Source organism: Cavenderia fasciculata (assembly GCF_000203815.1).
Source record: "Cavenderia fasciculata unplaced genomic scaffold Scf_Dfasci-G-b-143d02.r1-5, whole genome shotgun sequence".
Classification (NCBI taxonomy): domain Eukaryota; phylum Evosea; class Eumycetozoa; order Acytosteliales; family Cavenderiaceae; genus Cavenderia; species Cavenderia fasciculata.
The window spans coordinates 539722-560395 of record NW_004457713.1 but is presented as its reverse complement, the minus strand read 5'-3'; the positions used below and the strand labels follow the sequence as shown (position 1 = coordinate 560395).

General features: G+C 32.8%; 7 protein-coding genes across 7 annotated transcripts; 3 read left to right on the top strand and 4 right to left on the bottom strand.

Moving 5' to 3' along the window:
* Positions 1-705: 705 nt before the first annotated feature.
* Positions 706-4089, bottom strand: DFA_02439 (uncharacterized protein; the record flags this gene model as incomplete). Its single annotated transcript, XM_004366767.1, has 4 exons — positions 706-2657; positions 2889-2946; positions 3033-3754; positions 4080-4089. The coding sequence occupies 4 exons, from the start codon at positions 4087-4089 to the stop codon at positions 706-708; spliced, it is 2742 nt and encodes a 913-aa protein (XP_004366824.1).
* A 694-nt stretch (positions 4090-4783) lies between these two features.
* Positions 4784-6397, top strand: DFA_02438 (Putative WD40 repeat protein; the record flags this gene model as incomplete). The annotated part of the gene is made up of 5 exons (XM_004366766.1): positions 4784-4973; positions 5041-5165; positions 5239-5427; positions 5502-6058; positions 6145-6397. 5 exons carry the CDS (start codon positions 4784-4786, stop codon positions 6395-6397), a joined length of 1314 nt encoding a protein of 437 aa, XP_004366823.1.
* Positions 6398-6555: 158 nt separating this feature from the next.
* DFA_02437 (aldehyde dehydrogenase) lies at positions 6556-8430 on the bottom strand (the record flags this gene model as incomplete). The annotated part of the gene is made up of 3 exons (XM_004366765.1): positions 6556-7869; positions 7976-8041; positions 8284-8430. 3 exons carry the CDS (start codon positions 8428-8430, stop codon positions 6556-6558), a joined length of 1527 nt encoding a protein of 508 aa, XP_004366822.1.
* Positions 8431-9250: 820 nt separating this feature from the next.
* Positions 9251-11964, top strand: DFA_02436 (uncharacterized protein; the record flags this gene model as incomplete). Its single annotated transcript, XM_004366764.1, has 2 exons — positions 9251-9523; positions 9583-11964. 2 exons carry the CDS (start codon positions 9251-9253, stop codon positions 11962-11964), a joined length of 2655 nt encoding a protein of 884 aa, XP_004366821.1.
* A 50-nt stretch (positions 11965-12014) lies between these two features.
* On the bottom strand, positions 12015-12966 carry DFA_02435 (uncharacterized protein; the record flags this gene model as incomplete). The annotated part of the gene is made up of 2 exons (XM_004366763.1): positions 12015-12607; positions 12723-12966. The coding sequence occupies 2 exons, from the start codon at positions 12964-12966 to the stop codon at positions 12015-12017; spliced, it is 837 nt and encodes a 278-aa protein (XP_004366820.1).
* Positions 12967-13155: 189 nt separating this feature from the next.
* On the top strand, positions 13156-17640 carry DFA_02434 (uncharacterized protein; the record flags this gene model as incomplete). Its single annotated transcript, XM_004366762.1, has 11 exons — positions 13156-13166; positions 13197-13381; positions 13414-14053; positions 14131-14680; positions 14768-15049; positions 15090-15803; positions 16049-16119; positions 16351-16605; positions 16690-16786; positions 16877-17408; positions 17480-17640. The coding sequence occupies 11 exons, from the start codon at positions 13156-13158 to the stop codon at positions 17638-17640; spliced, it is 3498 nt and encodes a 1165-aa protein (XP_004366819.1).
* A 220-nt stretch (positions 17641-17860) lies between these two features.
* Positions 17861-20611, bottom strand: DFA_02433 (patatin family protein; the record flags this gene model as incomplete). Its single annotated transcript, XM_004366761.1, has 2 exons — positions 17861-18387; positions 18619-20611. The coding sequence occupies 2 exons, from the start codon at positions 20609-20611 to the stop codon at positions 17861-17863; spliced, it is 2520 nt and encodes an 839-aa protein (XP_004366818.1).
* Between the last annotated feature and the right edge of the window lie 63 nt (positions 20612-20674).

Here is a 20674-nt window from a genome sequence, read left to right as displayed (position 1 = left end):
TGTCTCCAACATTGAATTCAGTGGTAGATCAAAACCAACATTAACAACAACTACATAAGAAAAAGGGAATTAAACAACGCAACAACAACATTCACCAAGATCAAATCACATACCAAAGAAAAAGAAGATGACTCTGATCAGATCAAAGCAAATAGATGTGGGAACGACAAGGCTGATGCCCTTGAGTGAGTTAGACCTTGATCTACCCGCTTCAACGACAAAGATTCCTCTTTAGCTTATAATTTTTAATGATTAACATAGAATATATTTATCTTATCTTAACATTCACAACAGATCATGTCAATAATCAAAACTTTTTAGATCACAAATTGTTATATGCCTTGGCTTTTACCTCGAGGTTTCAGCCCCAGCTTCTTTCTTTCAGAAAGAAGGCAAGTTGGTATGATCAATGGAAAGTATTCAACACTTCATTATTATTACAGCTTCCAAATTTGAGTTGAAAGCTATCACACAAGAGCTTCCGATCAACACAAACACTCAACCCTGTCATCTGACGTCTGATGGATGATATCTTTGATTTTGGAATCCAATCAAATTACTTTAACATTTTCCACTATGTATCATCCATCAGACGTTGGATCTTTGTTGTGAATTCACAACAAAACAAATTAATTTGTAAGATTATTATTATTATTATTTTTAAATTAACTTTTTGGAATATCCTTTTTTTATCTATTTATTTATTTATTTTTTAAATATATCTCTTTTTAGAATCATTGGTGAAGATGGATCATATCTATAAAGATAAATTGGTTGATATTGATCATCATCATCACCATTTTCATTCTTTAAAATGGTTTGTTTGATCAAACCACCGATTGTATTTTTTTCTATAAATAAAATATTGGTTGCATCCAATCTTCTAATAGAATAATTCCATGTATTGGAACGTATTTGAATCTGTAATTCATCTATATTGGTTCGATTAAATATTTCATCCAATCTAAATATAAATGGTTCGTTTGGAGTACCTCCAATCACGCATTTTAAATGTTTGATCGTTGGTGGGAATGGCTGATCAGCCAAGGCAATGCCTGGTACCTTGAACAATGAAAATACAGTTGTTCGAGATACAAACTCTGTCCAAGAAAAAAAGATTGATAATGAAGAGATGGTTGATTGTGTTGGAAGTTGAATCTCGCATTTCATCGTGAGTCGCGAATAATCAATCGATTCAAGAGTTGATGGAAAGTGTGTTGCTTTTAAAGTGGTTCTGTGTTCTGGTAACTTGCTAGGTACCTTGTTCCAATCCCATTTAATTTGTTGTAAATATTTAGGTAGTTGGAGACTGACGTACTCTTTATGAGGTAGGTTTAACAATACCAACTTTTTGATTGAATCTGGGAATGTAAATCCATCCGACACAATCTTTGTATTTAAATCCAATTTATGTAATGTGAGGTGTTGAACACTGTCAGGAATGAGATTAGTGGGTACTGGTACCTCATACACACCCAACCAAAGACTACGTAGCGAACAAGGTAGTGTAGTTACATTTGCCTTGATCAATGCCGGTAAAGCAACCTCTAATGACTCTAGTGTGTCGGGATACTCATTAACCAATGTCTGTTTGGGAATGGATAAATGTTTGAGTTTGCAAGGACGAGCAGAGAACAAGACTTCAAAATCATTATCAAACATTCCAAATCCAAATTCTTCTTTGAGTGTGAATGATTCGAGATTTGGATTATTCTGGAGGTCAAAGAGAACTCTTGGTCGTTGTTGTTCCGATTCAGCTCCTCTTTTGATTGTTACTCTTAAATCCACTAGATTGGTCAACGAGTAAAAGAAATCGTCTGGTGGTGCTTGTTGACATTGAGGAAGATCCAACTTTGTCAAAGTACTTGGTAAGACACCCTTTTCCAATTGAATAGCACCAGATACCGTCAACGACCGTAGAGATACAAGACTATTTAACTTTAGGTTTTGTAAAGGACTGAATCTCTTTGATATCCACAGGTGTTCGAGACAAAGAGGGAATGGGATGTCAACCTCATCATTGATGTTGCTGTTGAGCAGTGTCAATGACAATGACTTTAAACTGTTTGGTAAGGTGTACTCGTTGATCTTTGATCGATCGGATCGGAGTACTAGTCGATTGAGATCCGATGGCATAAAGTTGGGTGGTACTGCATAGGGAATATCAACCCTTCCAAAACCACCACTAAGACATAGATCAAAGTACATTGTTTGTGTAGTTGATGGTAAGTTGAACGTTTTATATTGTTGAGTTACCAAATATACTGTTGTTTTTGGATTCTCTTCTGAATAGGATGAAGAAGATGAAGAAGAAGATGAAGATGGAGAAGATTCTTTGTTGATCCATGAAGGCATATCATGATAATATCTCAATTGTACCATTGGATCGTTGACTTGGAAATAATGATCAGCAAGTGTGTTTTGAAAGATATCTTTAAATGAATGTAACCGGTATTGATCAACCGTCTCCACTAAATCCATATAAGATGTATCAAATTGATGACCTTTATCTTTATCTTGTTGATCTTCATCTTGATCATCATGATTAACAACGACGATATGTTTAAACTTGATTGATCGTTCTCTTAATTGATTATAATAAAACTTTTTACAAGTTAATAGTAAACATATTAAATCTACATTATTGTCTAAATATTCTATTATTTGTAAAACAATTAAATTCGGTAATGTATCTATCATCGTGACAGAGAGAGATAATTGAATGAAAAATACAATTATAAAAAAACGAAAGTTTTTGAAAGGTTGTCTTTATAAAGATATTACACATTCTGAGATTATTCATCGGATGGATTGGAGATATTAATATCTTTTCCATGATTATTGGATCTTTATTATATAAAGACGAATATGATAATATTATCATCAACTGACATGTTTTGGTAAACTATAGATTTTATGTTGAAGATCTGATACTTGTTTCTTATACTATTATAATTAAAGGAATAATGTTAGTTTTGGATTGTTCTTATTCTTAACTTTTTTGTTTGTTTGTTTTAGGGTTTCTAACATACTTGTTCTTCTCTTTGTACAAATTGATTTTTAACTTGATGTAATTCTTTACGAAGTTTTGAAAGGTCGTTGGAGTAGACACAACAAAAGTCCAATGTTTCAGAGTATTGTTCTGTCAATTGACCAATATTCAACTTTAATTGTTGGATTTCATCTTCCTTTTTTTGAACTTCCAACATTCGTATATCCAATTCTCGTTGAAGATCAAATTGTCTAGATGGTGATGACGACGATGAACCAAAATTGGGACATGACAATCCTTTCCCAACACTATAGCTAGTATTCAATTTAAATGATGAAAATGATGGTATGGATGTTGTTGATGTTGACAATGATGGTTGTCCAGATACAAGTGGTGGTGATGATATAGTTTCAATGTTACCAATACTATTACTCTTTACAATGGTATGTTGATGATGACTATGATGATTTAAATGATCCTCTTTTACAAGGGGATTTGAACAAATAATTACTGCAGCCTCTACTAATTGATTTGGGGATGACAGTTGAACGGTTGGTGGTGATGGTGATAATGATGATGATGATGATGATGTTGATGATGATGATGTTGATGGTTGATCGATTTGTTCTATCTTTACAATAGAATTGATTTCAGTAGCGTTGTTGATGTTGTTGGTGTGACAATGGTTATGATTCATAGTCAAGGTTGGGGATCCATGATTCGGAGTGGTTGTAGTTGATGAAGACAGTGAAGACGATGAATCTATTAATATTATAGACTCCATTATTATTATTATTATTATTCTTTTCTTTTTCTTTTTCTTGATATCTTATCTTTAACTATATACAAATATTCTATCTATCTATCTCTATCTATCTGTAACAAACAAACAACAGGATTGTTAATATTAATATTTAAATGAATGGTATTATTATTACAAACCAACCCAAAACAAAACAAATACAAAGAAAGAGAGTGTTCCTAAATTAGTTGTTTTGAATTGATTGATTGATTGACAGATTGGTTGAAGGATACATCCATCATTCACCATATGCATCAAATATACAATACATACATGTTTACATACACAACTCCATATTCTTCTCCCTTTTTGTAGTATGGAAAGAGGGAGAGATGTAACAAACAAAGAAAGGGGTGCGAGAGAGAGAGCTATGGAGGGAGATTAGATTAAGTTAAAAAGGTGTGATGATGGGGGTAGGTAGTATTATCGACGTCGACTGCCTTTTCACTCTTAAAAAGGGGGAGGGTGTAAGTGTGTTTATTAACACAAAAACACCATTGGTATGATAATAAACTAATGAGCAGCAGCAGTGAAGAGCGAGAACTATGTACAATGAAGTGAGACTACCCATGACCATCGTTTTCCCTTTTTTATTTTTATTTTTTGATTGTAATCAATCTCGTGGGATTTCATCGACTTCCAAGGTAAAACCAATACCAAAATTTAATTAAAAGTTACTCAAATAAAAACTAAAAAATTTAAAGATAAAATATCATTAGAAAAATATATTACAACTATTTTGAATACTTCCATTTTAGTTTATTATTAATATTTTTTTTTTATATTAATTATATGTTAAATTTGAGTGTAATTTAAAAATTACCCAAAAAGGGAAAAAATTAAATTAAAATTGAGTGAAATTCGTGTGTATGTATACTTTTTTTTTTTGAACCTCATTGCATTCAATAAACAAGTAGATCTACTATTCATTAAGTATAGTAGTTATAGTTTTAAAAGTATAAGTATAAGAGTAAAAAGAGATATAAAAAATGCCAAATAATAATGAATCAGGTCAACTTTCGAGTATTGATGCAAGAGATACATCAATGAGCTCAAGAGGAACAGGTCATGTATGTGATTTGTCCAATTACCATTTCCTAAAGAATCTTCGTGTTCAATACGATTGGCAACAATACAAAGGTGTAGATACAGATTGTTTCTGGTTATCATTTCAAAAGGGTAAACATAATATACATAGTTTATAAAACACTGCATTCTTTTACTAAAACTTTCATCTTCTCTTTAGATTTCAAACATACAACAAATGATTCAATTCGTACAACAAAGGAATCAAATAACAACAACAACAACAATGATAGTTCATTATTCAAGTTTGAATCTGAACATGGTTTTAAATTAAATGTTGAAAATGTTTGTGTCACACATAACATTCATTCAAACAAACATGAGGGTATTTACTTACTTACTTTCTATTTATTTGTAGGATGATCCAAATCATATTAAAGCAAGTTGTGAAAATTATGCAGTTGATATTTATGCACCAAATAGAATTCTTAAACTTGGAAATAGAAGAATCATATCAATGGGTGTATCACCAGATGGCGATCTTGGTGTTTATGGTGCTACCGATGGTATATTGGAAATTTTTGAAACTTCTGATGGTCAAGTTAGAGTTTGTATCAAAACAAAGATTAGATATATATCTCTCTCACATTCTAATTATATTTTGTTTATTTTCTAATTTAGAGAAAACTTGAAGGACATGTAGGAGATGTAGATGTAGCAACCTTTTTCCCAAGTGGAAAGGTTATATTGAGCGGAGCTAGTGATGCTAGATTAAAGATTTGGGATGCCATTGAAGGTAATTGTGCAGCTACATTGTTGGGTCATCACGCCGGTATTACATGTGCCGACTTTGTAGACAGAGGTAGAAATATTGTTTCAACATCAAGAGATGGTACCAGTAGACTATGGGATGTACCAAGTCAATCATGTATTGCAGTACTGTCGCAATACGATAGACCCATCAATGGATGTTATGTAACATCTGCCACCCTATCAGACCACACTCCATCCACCAAGGAAAAGGATTCACGTGAGTATGGAACCGATGGAAAGTCTGTCATCACTGCCAACGAAGAAGGTTTCATGGTTGCTCTAGATCTAAGATCACATGAACAAATTGCTAAAATATCAGTTCCTGCTCATAAATCTGCTTTCAATTCTTGTACCGTCCTTAAAGATTCAATTTTTGGTGGTGATCATGATGGTCATATTTTCCAATTTGATAGAAGAAAATTAGAGTATGTAAAAATAGAAATAGAAAAAAGAAATAGAAAGAGATAGATAATATTAATATTAATAAATTAATTTATTTGTCTTTTTATAGTGAGGTATTATCAATTTTCCAATTTACAAAATCACCAATTCATCATCTTAAACATTCAATGATACCAGATTCACCAAATAAACTTTGGGCAAGTTCTGGTGATGGATGTGTTTATCTTTTGGATATTGATTCTCAGACCATTTGTAAATCATTGTCTGGTATTGATACTGATGTTGTTACATCTGTAAACATTATTAATAATCAAGCATTTACTTCAACTCGTGATTCATTTGTTAGATGTTATCAATTTTAAAAAATTAAAATAAACAAATAATTATTTCCATCATCCCCAAACAAATAATAATAATATTTATCCTTTTTTTTTTTTGTTTTTCTTTCTTACAATTGTTTTTGATATATGTTTATTTTACGTTTTTAAAAGGAAAGAGATTTAAATTTTTTGTTTTTTGTTTAATTACCAAATTCAATACCTTGAGAAAGTGGCATTGAAGTTGAATAATTAATGGTACAGGTACTACGACGCATGTATTGCTTCCAGGCATCAGAACCAGATTCAATTCCATCACCAGTTTCCTTGTGACCACCGAAACCACCTCCGATTTCAGCACCGTTGGTGGCAACGTTGACGTTGACGATACCACAGTCGGAACCGGTTGGACCCATCCATTTGAAGATGTTCATTTGGTTGTTGGTAAAGAGCGACGAGGAGAGACCTTGTGGGACCTCGTTGTTCCATTCAAAGGCGTCGTCGAGGTTCTTGAACTTCATGACGTAGAGGATTGGGACAAAGAGCTCGGTCTTGACGATGGGGGCGTCGTGGTTGATCTCGACGAGGGTTGGCTCGACAAAGAAGCCGCCAGCACGGTCGATCTTCTTGCCACCATAGGCGATCTTGCCGCCTTGCTTGATGATCTCTTCGATACCTTCGGTGTACTCTTTGACGGCGGCGGCGGTGTGGAGTGGGCCGACGAGGGTGCCTTCGACGAGTGGGTCGCCAATCTTGACGGTCGAGTAGGCCTTTTTGAGACGCTCGAGGACGGCGTCATAGTGCGACTCGTGGACAAAGAGACGACGACAGGTGGTGCAACGTTGGCCGGTGGTACCAACCGAGGCAAAGAGGACGGCACGGAGAGCAAGCTCGACGTTGGCATCTTCGGCGACAATGATGGCATTGTTACCGCCGAGTTCGAGGATGGTACGACCAAAGTTGGAGTGGACAACTTGCGAGATACGACGACCGACGTCGGTGGAACCAGTGAATGAGATGAGACCGAAACGCTTGTCTTGGATCATCTTTTCACCGACGGTACGTCCTGGACCGATGATGGTGCTGCAGATGGCACCGTCGAAACCGTTCTTTTCGAGGACTTCGACGACAATCTTGGTGACGGCGACAGTGATGAGAGAGGTCGAAGAGGCACCCTTCCACAATTGGACGTTACCGCAGATCAAAGAGATGGCAGCGTTCCAACCGAGGACAGCGCATGGGAAGTTAAAGGCAGTGATGATACCGACCAAGCCCAATGGGTTCCAGTTCTCCAAAAGAACGTGACCTGGACGCTCGGATGGCATGACTTGACCGTTGATCGAACGACTCAAACCAGTGGCAAAGTCACAGACGTCAATGAATTCTTGGACTTCTCCCTTGGCTTCAATGAAAATCTTACCCATCTCTAATGAAATTAACTTGGCCAATGGTACAATCTTGGCACGGAGTGATTCACCAATTAATCTAACAATTTCTCCTCTCTTTGGTGCTGGAGTCTAAGAAAATGTAAATTAAAAAAAAATATATATATATACAAAGATATTAGATTAATCTAACTATTCTCTTCAATTTGATTATATATATATATAATATTGCACTTACCAAAGCCCATTTGGTCTTGGCAGCAATCATAGCTTGGATAGTTTCTTCATATTCTTCAGATGTGGCCTAGATTTGTATAATAATAATAATAATAATAATGAGTATATAATACAAACATTTTGTTTTAGATTTATGTGTATGTATGATCGTGATGATGATCATGATGATGATAGTAAAAAGTAGATTATATGTTAGTTATTTAATGATTATTATGAGTATAGTAAGAAGTAGATGAAGATAGATAAGATGTATCTATCCTATCTATCTATATCTCTTTCTTTTGATGTATTTAAGATTTGTATACATACACCTCTAACAGTAGCAATAACATTGCCAGTGGTTGGATTGATACACTTGATGAGGTCACCCTTTCCACCCCATTTACCGTTATACAAACCAGAGTTCTCTTCAGTGATACCTAATTCCTTGAGGAAAGCGTGTTGAGAATATTCCATCTTTTTTTGTTAAATATAAATAATAATAATCAAACTAATGATGTGAACGAAATTGAATTTTAAACAGGGGTGATTTTATTGTTTGTTGTTCAAACTCTGTGAGAGCAAAATAAAAAAATAAAAATTAAAAATCGATTTTTCTTTTTTGGTGTGTAGAGAACCAAACGTTCCCTGCTCAAGCTTCAGAAGACATTATTCCCCTTTTGTAAATATAAAACTATAAATTTTTATATTATGATATTTATTGTTCAAGAATATTATTATTCATTCTCTTTGTTGTTGTTGTTGTTGTTGACCAATAGAATGAAATTTCAACTATAATATCAAAGCTTCAGAACACTCACTTCTTACCACCACACTCCACCCAATCATGTCTGGTATTCAGGTCAAAAATATCTATATCTTCCAGAGCCAAAAAAAAAAAAAAGATATATCTTGGTCTATGTATTTTTTTAAAGATCTAAATAATAGTAACTATTTACTATTATTTTTTTTTTTTTGATTATGATACGAGTGTCTACTGCTTCTACTTTTACTACTATTTGGCGATAATAATACTTTGGTACAATAATAATAATTGTCTTTGTCTAATTTGTATACAAATTAATAAGAGAGAGAGAGAGTGAGGGTATTTAATTATTAATATATTTAAATGTGTATTATTTCTTTTTTTTGGACAAGAAATAATAATTAAGAAAAAAAAAAGAAAAAGATATTACCTTTCTTTGAGCTAAATTGTAGGTCGTGCAGTCTCTCGTTTGAGTGTAACACTCGAAAAGAAAGATATGGAGAGAACAATCAATAATGTAAATCAATAGTAATGATGGAATCAAATAATAATAGTAATAGTAATAGTAGTATAACAATCATTCAAATATTGAATAATGTTTATATTCGTTCACTGATATTTGATCAAGTAAAGATTATACATCAAACGATTGGTAAACCATCAAAAAAGGAATGTGATATAGTTTCATTATACCAATGTATAACATATAATAGACACGACTTGTTCTTTAAATACTATGATCAAGTATTTGATACGATCTGTCAAGATTATTCAAATAGGAAAACACCTAAATCAGAGTTGGATGTATGTATATTTCATTCCTCTAAATTAAAACAAATGTATTAATATTAATTTGTATTTAGGATCCATTTGCAATGGTTCGTAATGGACCAATTAGTTTGATATATCAATTGTTAACTACAAAAGATATGGTTGTTTTTGATGGTGAAGACAAGATTATTGAATACATGGTAAATAGTTTACGGTGTAAATGGATAAAAGACTATCGTATACTTAAACGACAAAAGACAACTAATGATGACAATACCAAGGAATCATTACAACAACAAATCAAATCAACTACAAAGAATCATTTTACAATATCGATTTTCAAGAGTTGGGTATGTCGTTTTTTATCTGGTTATAGACGTTCATTGGTTAAATCATTATTATTACCATTTGAAAGAGAAAAAGAAGGAGGAAGAGGTGATATTGGAATAGAACATAAATTAGAAAGAGAATTTACAAAAATAGTTATGGGTATAGAGACGTGTAGAGAAAATATATTCAATGGTATCATTGATAATTATGATCTAGAGTCATTGGATATGATCGAAGAATCATTGGTTGGTCAAAAAGAGTATTTTTTAAAGCATCTAAATTCAACATACTATAGTATTGATTGGAAATCAATATTTGGTAGAGCTAATAATAGTAATAATCAAAATATTAATAATAATCAAAATAATAATAATCAAAATAGTGAAATGGTTAAAGTAGTAGAGTTTGCAAGAAGTATATCAAAACGATGTGATAGATTTGATAAAAAGCTTGTGTTGGCGTGTCTGTCATTCCCATCACACCCAACATATATGTTGGTATTAGAAATGGCTGCCAAAAATACAACAGCAAATAGTCAACAACAACAACAACAATCATTGTCACCCTCAAACAAGGGCAAATTAACAACAAAAAGTATAAAAGAAGATGAGAAATACATGTGGCACAAATATTTGATTGATCATCATAGTGCACTGCAGTTTCCAAATATATCAATATTCAAGTATTTCATTCATGCTAGGATGTATGTTGAAAGGATTGGTGCTGGGTTTTATCACGATATATTACAGAGTATGTTGAGATGTGGAAGTGGAAATGGAAATGGAAATGAAAAGAGAATAATGGAGTGTGTAGAATATGTGTTGGGTCCTATGACAGTCATTTTCGATCGAAATGCTAATCAACCGTTGTGGACAGTGCGAGAGATTGGTTTGGAGTTGTTGTCACTTGAACTTGTTCAAAGACTGTATCAACATGCACGTGTGGATATTGTGTTGGAGTGTATACAGCCGGCTGCCATCCTAGCCAATATGAACGACCTTGTACAATGGATAGAGGATACTGTCGTGTCAACTGAATACACTCGTCGCAAAGTACCAGCTCGTCGAGCCGATGAACGTGACACTGCACACAACGCATCATTTGCAATTGCCCTTTCAAAAGATAATATCGATGCTCTCTACATACTCGTTCAAAGTAAACGTCCCAAACTATCTAATAATAATCATTCATTCACATCGATCAATCTATCCAAAGTATCCACCCAAGCCATCAAGTTGTTAATAGGGTACTATAATAATAATAATAATAATAATAATAATCCAAGTCTATTACAATTCAATTTCAATGCAATGTATGGGGTTGGACAACTCGACCATATCATCCCCTCACTTTTAGAAGCTGGGTATTTCAACTCTTTTAAATCAACTGATCTCATCCGCATTGCTCAACTCTCAGCAACGTGTCACACCACCTTTATGCACCTGACCGATCGAATCTACCCCAACAACAAATCAATTCAACCAAAGACCGACTACACCATCACAGAGTCTGTTCTTCAACACGGTCCACTTGAAACGGTTCAATTCCTAAACACCCAAATTCAACTAAACATTGAAATACCACATTTGATTTGTCACAATCAAAAACATGCTATCTCTATTTTCAACTATCTACTCGATCAACAACAAGATAGAATGTTTAAAGATCAGGTATACATGGATGCAATCATTTCAATACCATTTGATACAATCTCTGCAACAAATGACCAAATTCAATTTAAATTAAAATTAATGGATTATTTATGGAAACATTGTAGTGAAGAGTTAAAAGATATGGTGTTGACCAATTTTCATATTGGTAGTGATGGTGGTAAACTTGCTAAAGCTCTTACAACTCATCTACAATCAAGTAACAAAATATTAATTGGTCATCTTTTTGATCTGATAAATAATCATTATCAAGAAAAACACCAACTTTTTATTGATTTTGTACAACCAATAGAACCACCAACCTATCAATATAGTGATGGTCGGTATCTTGATTTCCAACTTTGGATTTATAATCAATACAATCCAAATAACCAAAAGAATAATAATCAAAATCTATTATATATTAATTATAACATTGATACTTTTAAAAATATAAAGAATGGTTTAATTAATCAATTTGGTTATTTTAGATAGAATAAAGAGGAGTAATTTATTAATTAAATAAATAAATAATTAATTAAATATTATTTGTTTTTTGGAATATTATTATTATTATTTGGATCCAAGTCAGCTGCGCATGCCAACATTATTAATGAATTCTCTTCTCTCTTTGTTGTTGTTGTTGTTGTTGTTATAGAATCATTTTCAGTACTTGTATTATTAGAGGAAGAGGAAGAAGAGTGTGAATTGGTTGTAGAAGAAGAGGTGGTGGTTGTGATATCCATTTCATCGGTTGAATTTGATAAATTAATTATATTTAATGGTATGTTTTCAATCATCATTGTTGCTGTTGATGATGATAATGAGGATGATGACGACGAAGATGTATCTGGAGATGACATTATATTATTATAATTATAATTATTATTATTAATATCAAGAGGAGTTGGATTATAATTATTATTATCAACTCTTTGTATGATTGATGATGAAGATGAAGATAAAGATAGTTCACTACTACCATTTGTAACAATTTCAGGATAAGTTGCAGAACAACTTCCAATGACCAGAGTCCATATCAACTCTGCAAATTGTGCAGACCCTTCTTGTGAAGGATCCAACTTTTCTTGAATATAATATCTATAATCTATAAATGTTGCAACTGTAACATTTCCACCTAAATCAAAATTAATTAATTAATCAATCAATCAATCAATAAATATTTAATATTGTTTATATTTTTTTTATATATTCTCTCTATTCTATTTATATTCTATTTATATTCTATTTACCATAAAGTATTTTAAAATATTGAGCTGTTCTATCATTATTATACCATCTGAGGAAACTAGTCTTTTTAATGACTACTCTATTGACATAGTCTGTTCGAGATCGAACAAAGGTCTGTATCTGGGAGACGGGAGATAGCCATATGTCGCGCTCCTTGTATTTGAATCTAAACATGTAGATATCTAGCCCGCAATAGAAGATGCCTGCTGGCGTGAGATCGGTTTCTTCTATATAGGGTACCACCATTCTTCAATCATTAATATTAATATATAATATAAATATATCACTCTTCTCTCTAACTAACTATCTACTATCTACCAAAGTTTATCTATCTAACATTATTACACACACAAGGTAGATAATAAATAACAACTAACTAATAAATATCTATTTGTAAGTATCTATATATATATATATATATTTATATATCTATCTATGCTGTGTATGTATGTATTTATAAAAATATATTATTATAGTCAACCTCCTCTCTCCTCACTCTGCTCTGCTCTGCGGCAGCTGCTCTGCTGTCTTTGGTGGTGGTTGTTGGGGTCTGAAAAGCACCACTTTGATCAAACGACAAGAAGAAGAAACTCTGACGCTTTCACCGATTTCTCACTCTCTGGGAAACACGAATTTTTATCATATATGATAATGTCTCTCTGCATGAACTTCATGTTGTTTCATACAACACAGATACACTGAAAGGTGAAGAAGAAGAAGAAGAGAGGATGAAAGAAGATCAGCAGCAGCAGCAGTTGTCAATGAATGATGTAGTTCAAGAATTATTAAAGTTACAAAAAGAAGAAGATGATAAACATAATGAAAACAAACAATCAACAAAAGGAGACGAGGAAGAAGGAGATGAGGAGGATATATTAGATGATGGATATGATAAAAGTATAGATACACCTGAATTGGTGTATGATAGATTATGTACAGATTTTGCAATATTATCATCTCATCAATTAGAGTTATTCATCACTGATTTAAATGAATCATTGTGTAATCTAACCAATGACATTATTCGTCTTGCTCACAAAAAACAAATACAACAAAGATTAAAACAACAAAAAGATAATAATAATAATAGTGATAGTGAAGAAGATGAAGAAGAAGATGATCAAGAAGAAATAATAGATTCATTTAAATACCCAATTACAAATACTCTACTATCAACCATATCAGATAACTCTTTAAAATATAACTCTATTGTACAAAATAGTAATCAAAATAATAATAGTAATAATCCAAGTACCAAAGATACACAATTATCAAGTTGTTATTCAACTCTATACTATTTATATTTTATTAAATTATTTAAATTATCTTTATTGTATGTATATTGTATATTATTACAAAGATATATATATACCGGAAATTAATTAATTAATTAATTATTATTATATTTAGATTAAAATTAAATGGTATATCAAATTTATTAAATCAATATTATCTTGATGATGATATTGAAAGTGATATTGAAAGTGAATTGGAAGAGGTCGAGGAAGAAGAACAAGTAGAAGATAAAATTAAAGAAATTAAAGAGGAACCAACACCAACAATGACAACAACAACAACAAAAGATGAAGAAGATGATGAATCAAATTATCAATCATTTGATACATCACCAACAAACTTTATAATTGATTACGATCAATTTGGACAATTTAATCAACAACAACAACAGAGTTGGAAAATAGTTTGTAAAAAGTTGTCAAATATTTATCAAACCTCCTTTTCATATCAACATTTATCACCAAATAGAGTATGGGAGGAATACTCAATGTTTGATGATTTGAAAGATATTACAACTCATCTATTGACATTTAGTCAAGATGATGAAAAACAAGATTTACTTTTCATTTTACCTCTATTCATCTATTTGATACGTGATCGTACTATTGATGCTCCAAATGAAATACCTTATAATTTACCTTTAATTTTTAATATCTTATGTATTGTATGTTGTAGAGTGTAGAGAACAAATAATTAAATAATAATTTAAAGAAAACAAATTAATTAATTTCTTTTTTTAATTTATTTTTAGGAACAAAATAATGAATCAAATGATAATAATAATAATTTTAATTTATCACCATTTCAATTTAAATCATTGGTATCATTGTTTAGTAGTTTTGTAGATATTCGTAATATGAATGATCGATCTAAAACATTTTTAATTCAATCTATAGTTGATGATTGTTTGGATTATTTTGTACATAGATTATCAATGTGGTCTTCATTACCAGATCAACAATTTGCAAATATTAATTCAAAGGATGAATTGGAAGCCGTAATTATCACACATACAAACCAACCATTAAAGCTAGTTACTAATATTTATTTATTTATTTATTAATTATATTTAGATTACAAAAATAACAATATTTGTATCAAATAATAGTAAAAAATACAACAAGATTGAATGGGATAAAATATATCAATCAAAAGGTTTAATTTCACAATATATTACATTGGTTACTAAAATTGAAAATATTAAACAACAAAAAGAAAAAGAAGAAGAAAAAGAAAAAGAAAAAGATGATTCTTTAAAATTAAATTCAATGGAACAAATTCAAGATTTATCATTGATGTGGTTGACAAGATCAAGTTGTCAATCAAACAATATATCATTGTTTATTGAAAAAGTACCACAATTACAACATATAATAGTCATTAAAGATTTATCTCTTTATAGTAATAATGAACAACAAACAACAAACTTTAAATTTAAATATAATATTATTTGGTCAATTTTAATTTTATTAAATAATAATAATAATAATAATAATTGTATAGAAATAATATTTAAAATAATTAATAATTTATTATCAACAAATAATTTAGAAAATAAGAATTTTAATCAAATATCATCATTGGCAATCATTATTCAATTACTGCTATTGATTAAACAATCTAAAGAGGTAGATCAAACTAGATTAATATTTGATGATTTATTAGTTCAAAAAATATTAAAAGGTATTGATAGTAAATTAACATCAACCATTTCACAATTACAACAATCTTTACAAAAGTCAACATCAACCGACAATAATAATAATTTAGAAAAAAGAGAAAGAAAGGTAATTGATCAATTCAAACATTTATTAATGGAGATTAAATCAAATTTAAAGTTGATATTATTTAATGATAAATTGAAATAAGATAGATAGATATATAGATATAAAGATAATAAAATTTAAATTAAAATTCTAGAAGAATCTATCTTGGAATTATCAATCTAATCTATTTTAGAACCATCATTCCTTTTTGCAACAAGGTAGGTCAAACAAGTTTTTCTTTTTTTTTTTTTTTCAATATGTTGAAGTTCATTGCTGACGCACCATTTTTCTTACTCATCAATCTATCGTTACCAAACAAACAAACAAATATCGTATTGTATTGTCTGTTACCAAGAAGATTTAAGATAAGATTACACCCTATCTATCTTTAGTTTAGTTTGCTTTGTCACCTCATTTCTGATGATTCATTATATACATTGACAGTACAACAAACAATAGTATAAACAAGTTTTATTTGTATATATCTTTATATCTATCAATCATCATCCATCACCCATCATATCATTTATTTCATTTATTATTATTGTATATATTATTATTTATAAAGAGAGAAGAGAAGAATGGTAGATAAATCATTAGCATTATTTGTAACAGCCAATATCATACCACCATCTGTAATGTTGGCTATATTACCATCACTTCAATTACAGAGTATCATCATTCAAAACGCTATATTCTCATTGTGTGCTGGTATCATGGCATATCGTCTCATACCATCTATTGCCTATCTAACCTCTGAAGCTGGTCTTACAGGTATGGATCTCAATAAGAAAGGTGATCCCAAGTTCTCTGGTAAAAAGATGTAAGTAGACTCTAAACAAACAAACAAACTAAATCAATCAAAGATACACCAATCATTATAACTAATCATTCTTTACTCTTTTAGTCCAGAAAGTCTTGGTATTGCCACATCTGTTGTATATTTATTATGTGTTATTCTATTCCAATTGTTTCAATGGTTTTCTTTCCCAGAAGCAATTCAAGTATGTACAAACAAACAAACAAACATATATAATATACATTTATCTCTACCTGTTTATTAATTAATACTTTTTTATTTTTACTTTCTCTAGTTGAGTGAATATAATGCAGCATTAACATCAATTTGTTTTATGATATTATTGGGATTTGGAGATGATGTATTGAATCTAAGATGGAGATATAAGTTGGTGTTGCCAATGTTTGCTTCATTGCCATTGTTGGTGGCCTATGCAGGAGGTACGTCGGTGGTGGTACCACATGTGACTTTCCCAGTGGACTTGCGATTCTATCTGGGCAACACGTTTGACTTGGGTATCTTTTATCGTATCTATTTGTTAATGTTGGCTATCTTTTGTACCAACAGTATCAACATTTTAGCTGGTATCAATGGTCTAGAGGTTGGACAGTCGATTGTCATCTCGACGGCCATCATCGTACACAACCTGGTCGAGTTGCGTCTCCATCACCAAGCATTGGTTGCTGGTACTGCTTTGACCCTCGCTTCACCCCACTTGTTGTCGCTCGTGCTCATGGTGCCATTCTTTTTCACTACGGTCGCCCTACTCATCTTTAACTGGTACCCGTCTCGTGTCTTTGTCGGTGACACGTTTACCTATTTTGCAGGCATGTGTTTTGCAGTGGTTGCCATCCTCTGTCACTTTAGCAAGACGTTGTTGCTATTCTTTATCCCTCAGATTCTCAACTTTCTCTACTCGCTTCCACAGCTCTTTGGTCTCATCCCTTGTCCCCGTCATCGTGTGCCTCGTTTCAACCCGGCCACCGGCAACATGGAGGCCATCCCTACCAACCTCACCATTATCAATCTCATGCTGCTCATTCTCGGTCCAATGACTGAAAAGAAATTGTGCATCTGTTTGCTCACCTTCCAGGCCCTTTGTTGTTTGGTTGGATTTGGTATTAGATATTATGTCGCTCCTTATTTCTTTTAATAAATTAAATTAAATTAATTTTTAGAAAAAAGATTGAGTTAAATATTTGACTTTATTAGTGATTCTTGGGTTGGTAATTTAATTAATTAGTTGATTTGATTCTTTTGATTCTTAAATTGTTGATAGTTATACAGTGATATTTGTTGAATTTTCAACTTGTTCGGAGGAGGCTCGGATATTCTGTGAGACTGTGGGAACACTCGAGGATATTGGTTGGGCAACAGTAAGATTTCGTTTGTCTGGTACGATTTGAGAATGATCAGTGGCTCTGATACCATTGGTAGGTTGTTGCTTCTGAAGATCGGCTAATTTGTTCAAATGCTTAAACTTGATTGGGCTGTTGGAGATAAAGCAGAGGGATCTGTTCGCTTCTTTCTCTCTATGACATTCGAGTCGACACTTTATACCAATTTGATCAGATGATTCTAGGATACCTTCCAATTTGATTGAAGAAATGTAAGGACGTTGTTTAGATTCCCGACTGGAGTCATAGTGCGAATATTTCTTGAATTCAAACAATTTGGTTCCTGAGCGTTTCTTTTTGACCACCAAAGAAAACATCTCGTTCTTTTCTAATTGCTCTTTGAGGCCAACAATACCTTTGAGATCAATTCTAGAATAGATGTGAATTGTGTTTGATTCCTCGTCGTACACTTGGTAGAACAAAGTTGCGAGGAGGCTATCACACACTTTGTTAATCTTTGCCCTGGTGTTGTTTTTTTTTGCTTTGGGAAACCCATCCTTGAAAATGATGTCAACTTTGGTGTGGTCAAGAGCCTTGAGGGTAAGAGCTTTGACCTCTTCTATTTTTTCGTGCTCGTCCAGATCAATCTCTTGACCAAGTGATGGGTTGACTCGAATGAATGTGCTGTGTTGATATTTACTATTCATTGCGACGTAAGTTTTCAAGTTTTTCCAATGCTTATTGTTGTTGGTTGTAGTATTTGAAACGTACATCAAGACATTGTCAATCCTATCACCTGTTTCCGTTGGCACGTTAGAGGATCCACATCCCAAGTTGACCAATATATCGAGTTTTTTTTCCTTGCCCCAGATCTTGAATGACTCATGGTAACCAACTTCAGATGGATTGTTTGCCATCATTCCTCCATCGGTGAGATAGGTGGTATCCTCGTCGGGTTTAGAGTCTACTTTTCGGGATTTCAAGTAGGTTGGAGCAGCCGAAGTAGCTAGGGATGATTGATAGGGGGTGATGTCTCTATGATATACCAATCCTTTGGAATTTGCTTTTTCTAGGTTATAGGATGGGATAACACAAATGACTCCAGGGGTGTTGGTTGTACTTGTTAATGCGATTCTTGTCTTGGATTGGGAGGAAATGAGCAAGTTTTCATCTCTGAAAAGATCTTTGAGGACTATTTCGGCACATTTGCTAATGTAGCGTGGTCCAAAGGCATATCCGGCGGTCATATCCCAACTGGCAACAAATTCTTTTTTGAAACCCTCTTTGGATAACATTTCATATTTTTTGGTCAACTCTATTGCTGAAATTGGTGTTGTTTCGCCAGGCAGAGGAATTGACGAAGCCAAGGCAACCAAGCCGCCAGTACTAGTGCCAACAATTAGATCGAATAAATGGTAGGTTGGAATGCCATACAATTGCTTTTGTATCTCTTCTAAATTCAAACTTGTCACGATTCCTTTCACTCCACCTCCATCGGCAGCCATTACACGGTATCCAGCTTGATGAGGAACGGTTGGCGTGCACGATGATCCGTCTGTTAATACTCCACATAGCAAACATGGTTTTTTTTCTTCTGGTGTTGCTAGGGCAAGACATTCCATACATGAATAATGTCCACAACCCAATTGTTCAGACGGGAACCTAACCAAACATCCAAAGCATACTTGAGTCAACGGATACCTTAAACCTATAATAAGACCAGTACTGTCTTTTGTAAGATACTCGAGCCATTCAAGAGATGTATCATTCTGACTGTCTTGGTGGTATTTGATTAACTCTATATCTTTTTCCCATTCTGTATTTGATTTGAATCCTTTACTTTCATCTGTTGGATCGTATTTGACATTTGCAAAAGTGTAAGAGCCACCGTCTAGTTTGCATCCACCGACGCCGTGTCTACTTTGAATAATTCTGCATTTGGTTATATTATCGTCGGATTTGTTTGAGCAAGGAGTATTAAAAATAATATAACTTTGTATTGATTCAGCTATTTCTCCAAGAGTTTTAATTCCTTTTTCATTGTTTGAATCGAGTTTGCCTGAATAATATTGAAACATTTTGGCAAAATGATGAATAATGTGGCCAAAGTCTCGATGAAGGTTGGGATTTTCATGAGGATGGTTGGGCTTGATCTTGGCCTTGTAAATGGAGACGAGGACATTAAAAACTCTGTCGAGTTGAATCTTTTCGAGGTACGAGATATCAATATTGTATTGATCTTTCTTGAGGTCATTTGGTAAGTTTCGAAGTGCTTCAATCGTTGCCACCAATGTTTCGGGTTTCAAGGAATGGTACCTCAAGAGGTTAGGTTGAATAATATCCTTGACAAAATACTGGGTCCATTCCAAAAAGCCCTTGGCGACTTGTTGGAGTTGTTGATCTACAATGATTTTTTTGATTTTTTCAATTGATTCCTGAAAACCTTCGATGTTTTTGATATGTGGGAGGCAGACAACATCGAATCCTCGGTAAAATTGCCCAATCTTGGGTGCAAGATTGTCTTTTTTGGCTTGAAGAGTAGATTGGCCTTTATGATCCGTTTTGTTGAATACTACAATCAAGTAGGGCTTGATGGGTTGGTTGATGGAGTTTAAATGGTTCTTCTTTGAGAAGGATTCGATGTGGTCAGCCATTTTACCGTCGGTGCTGGCTTCGTTTGTAACATAAATCATAATGCTCGAAAAAAGGTACATGACCCTTGATATGGTGATCTTCCACTCTTGGTTGGGCTTGGG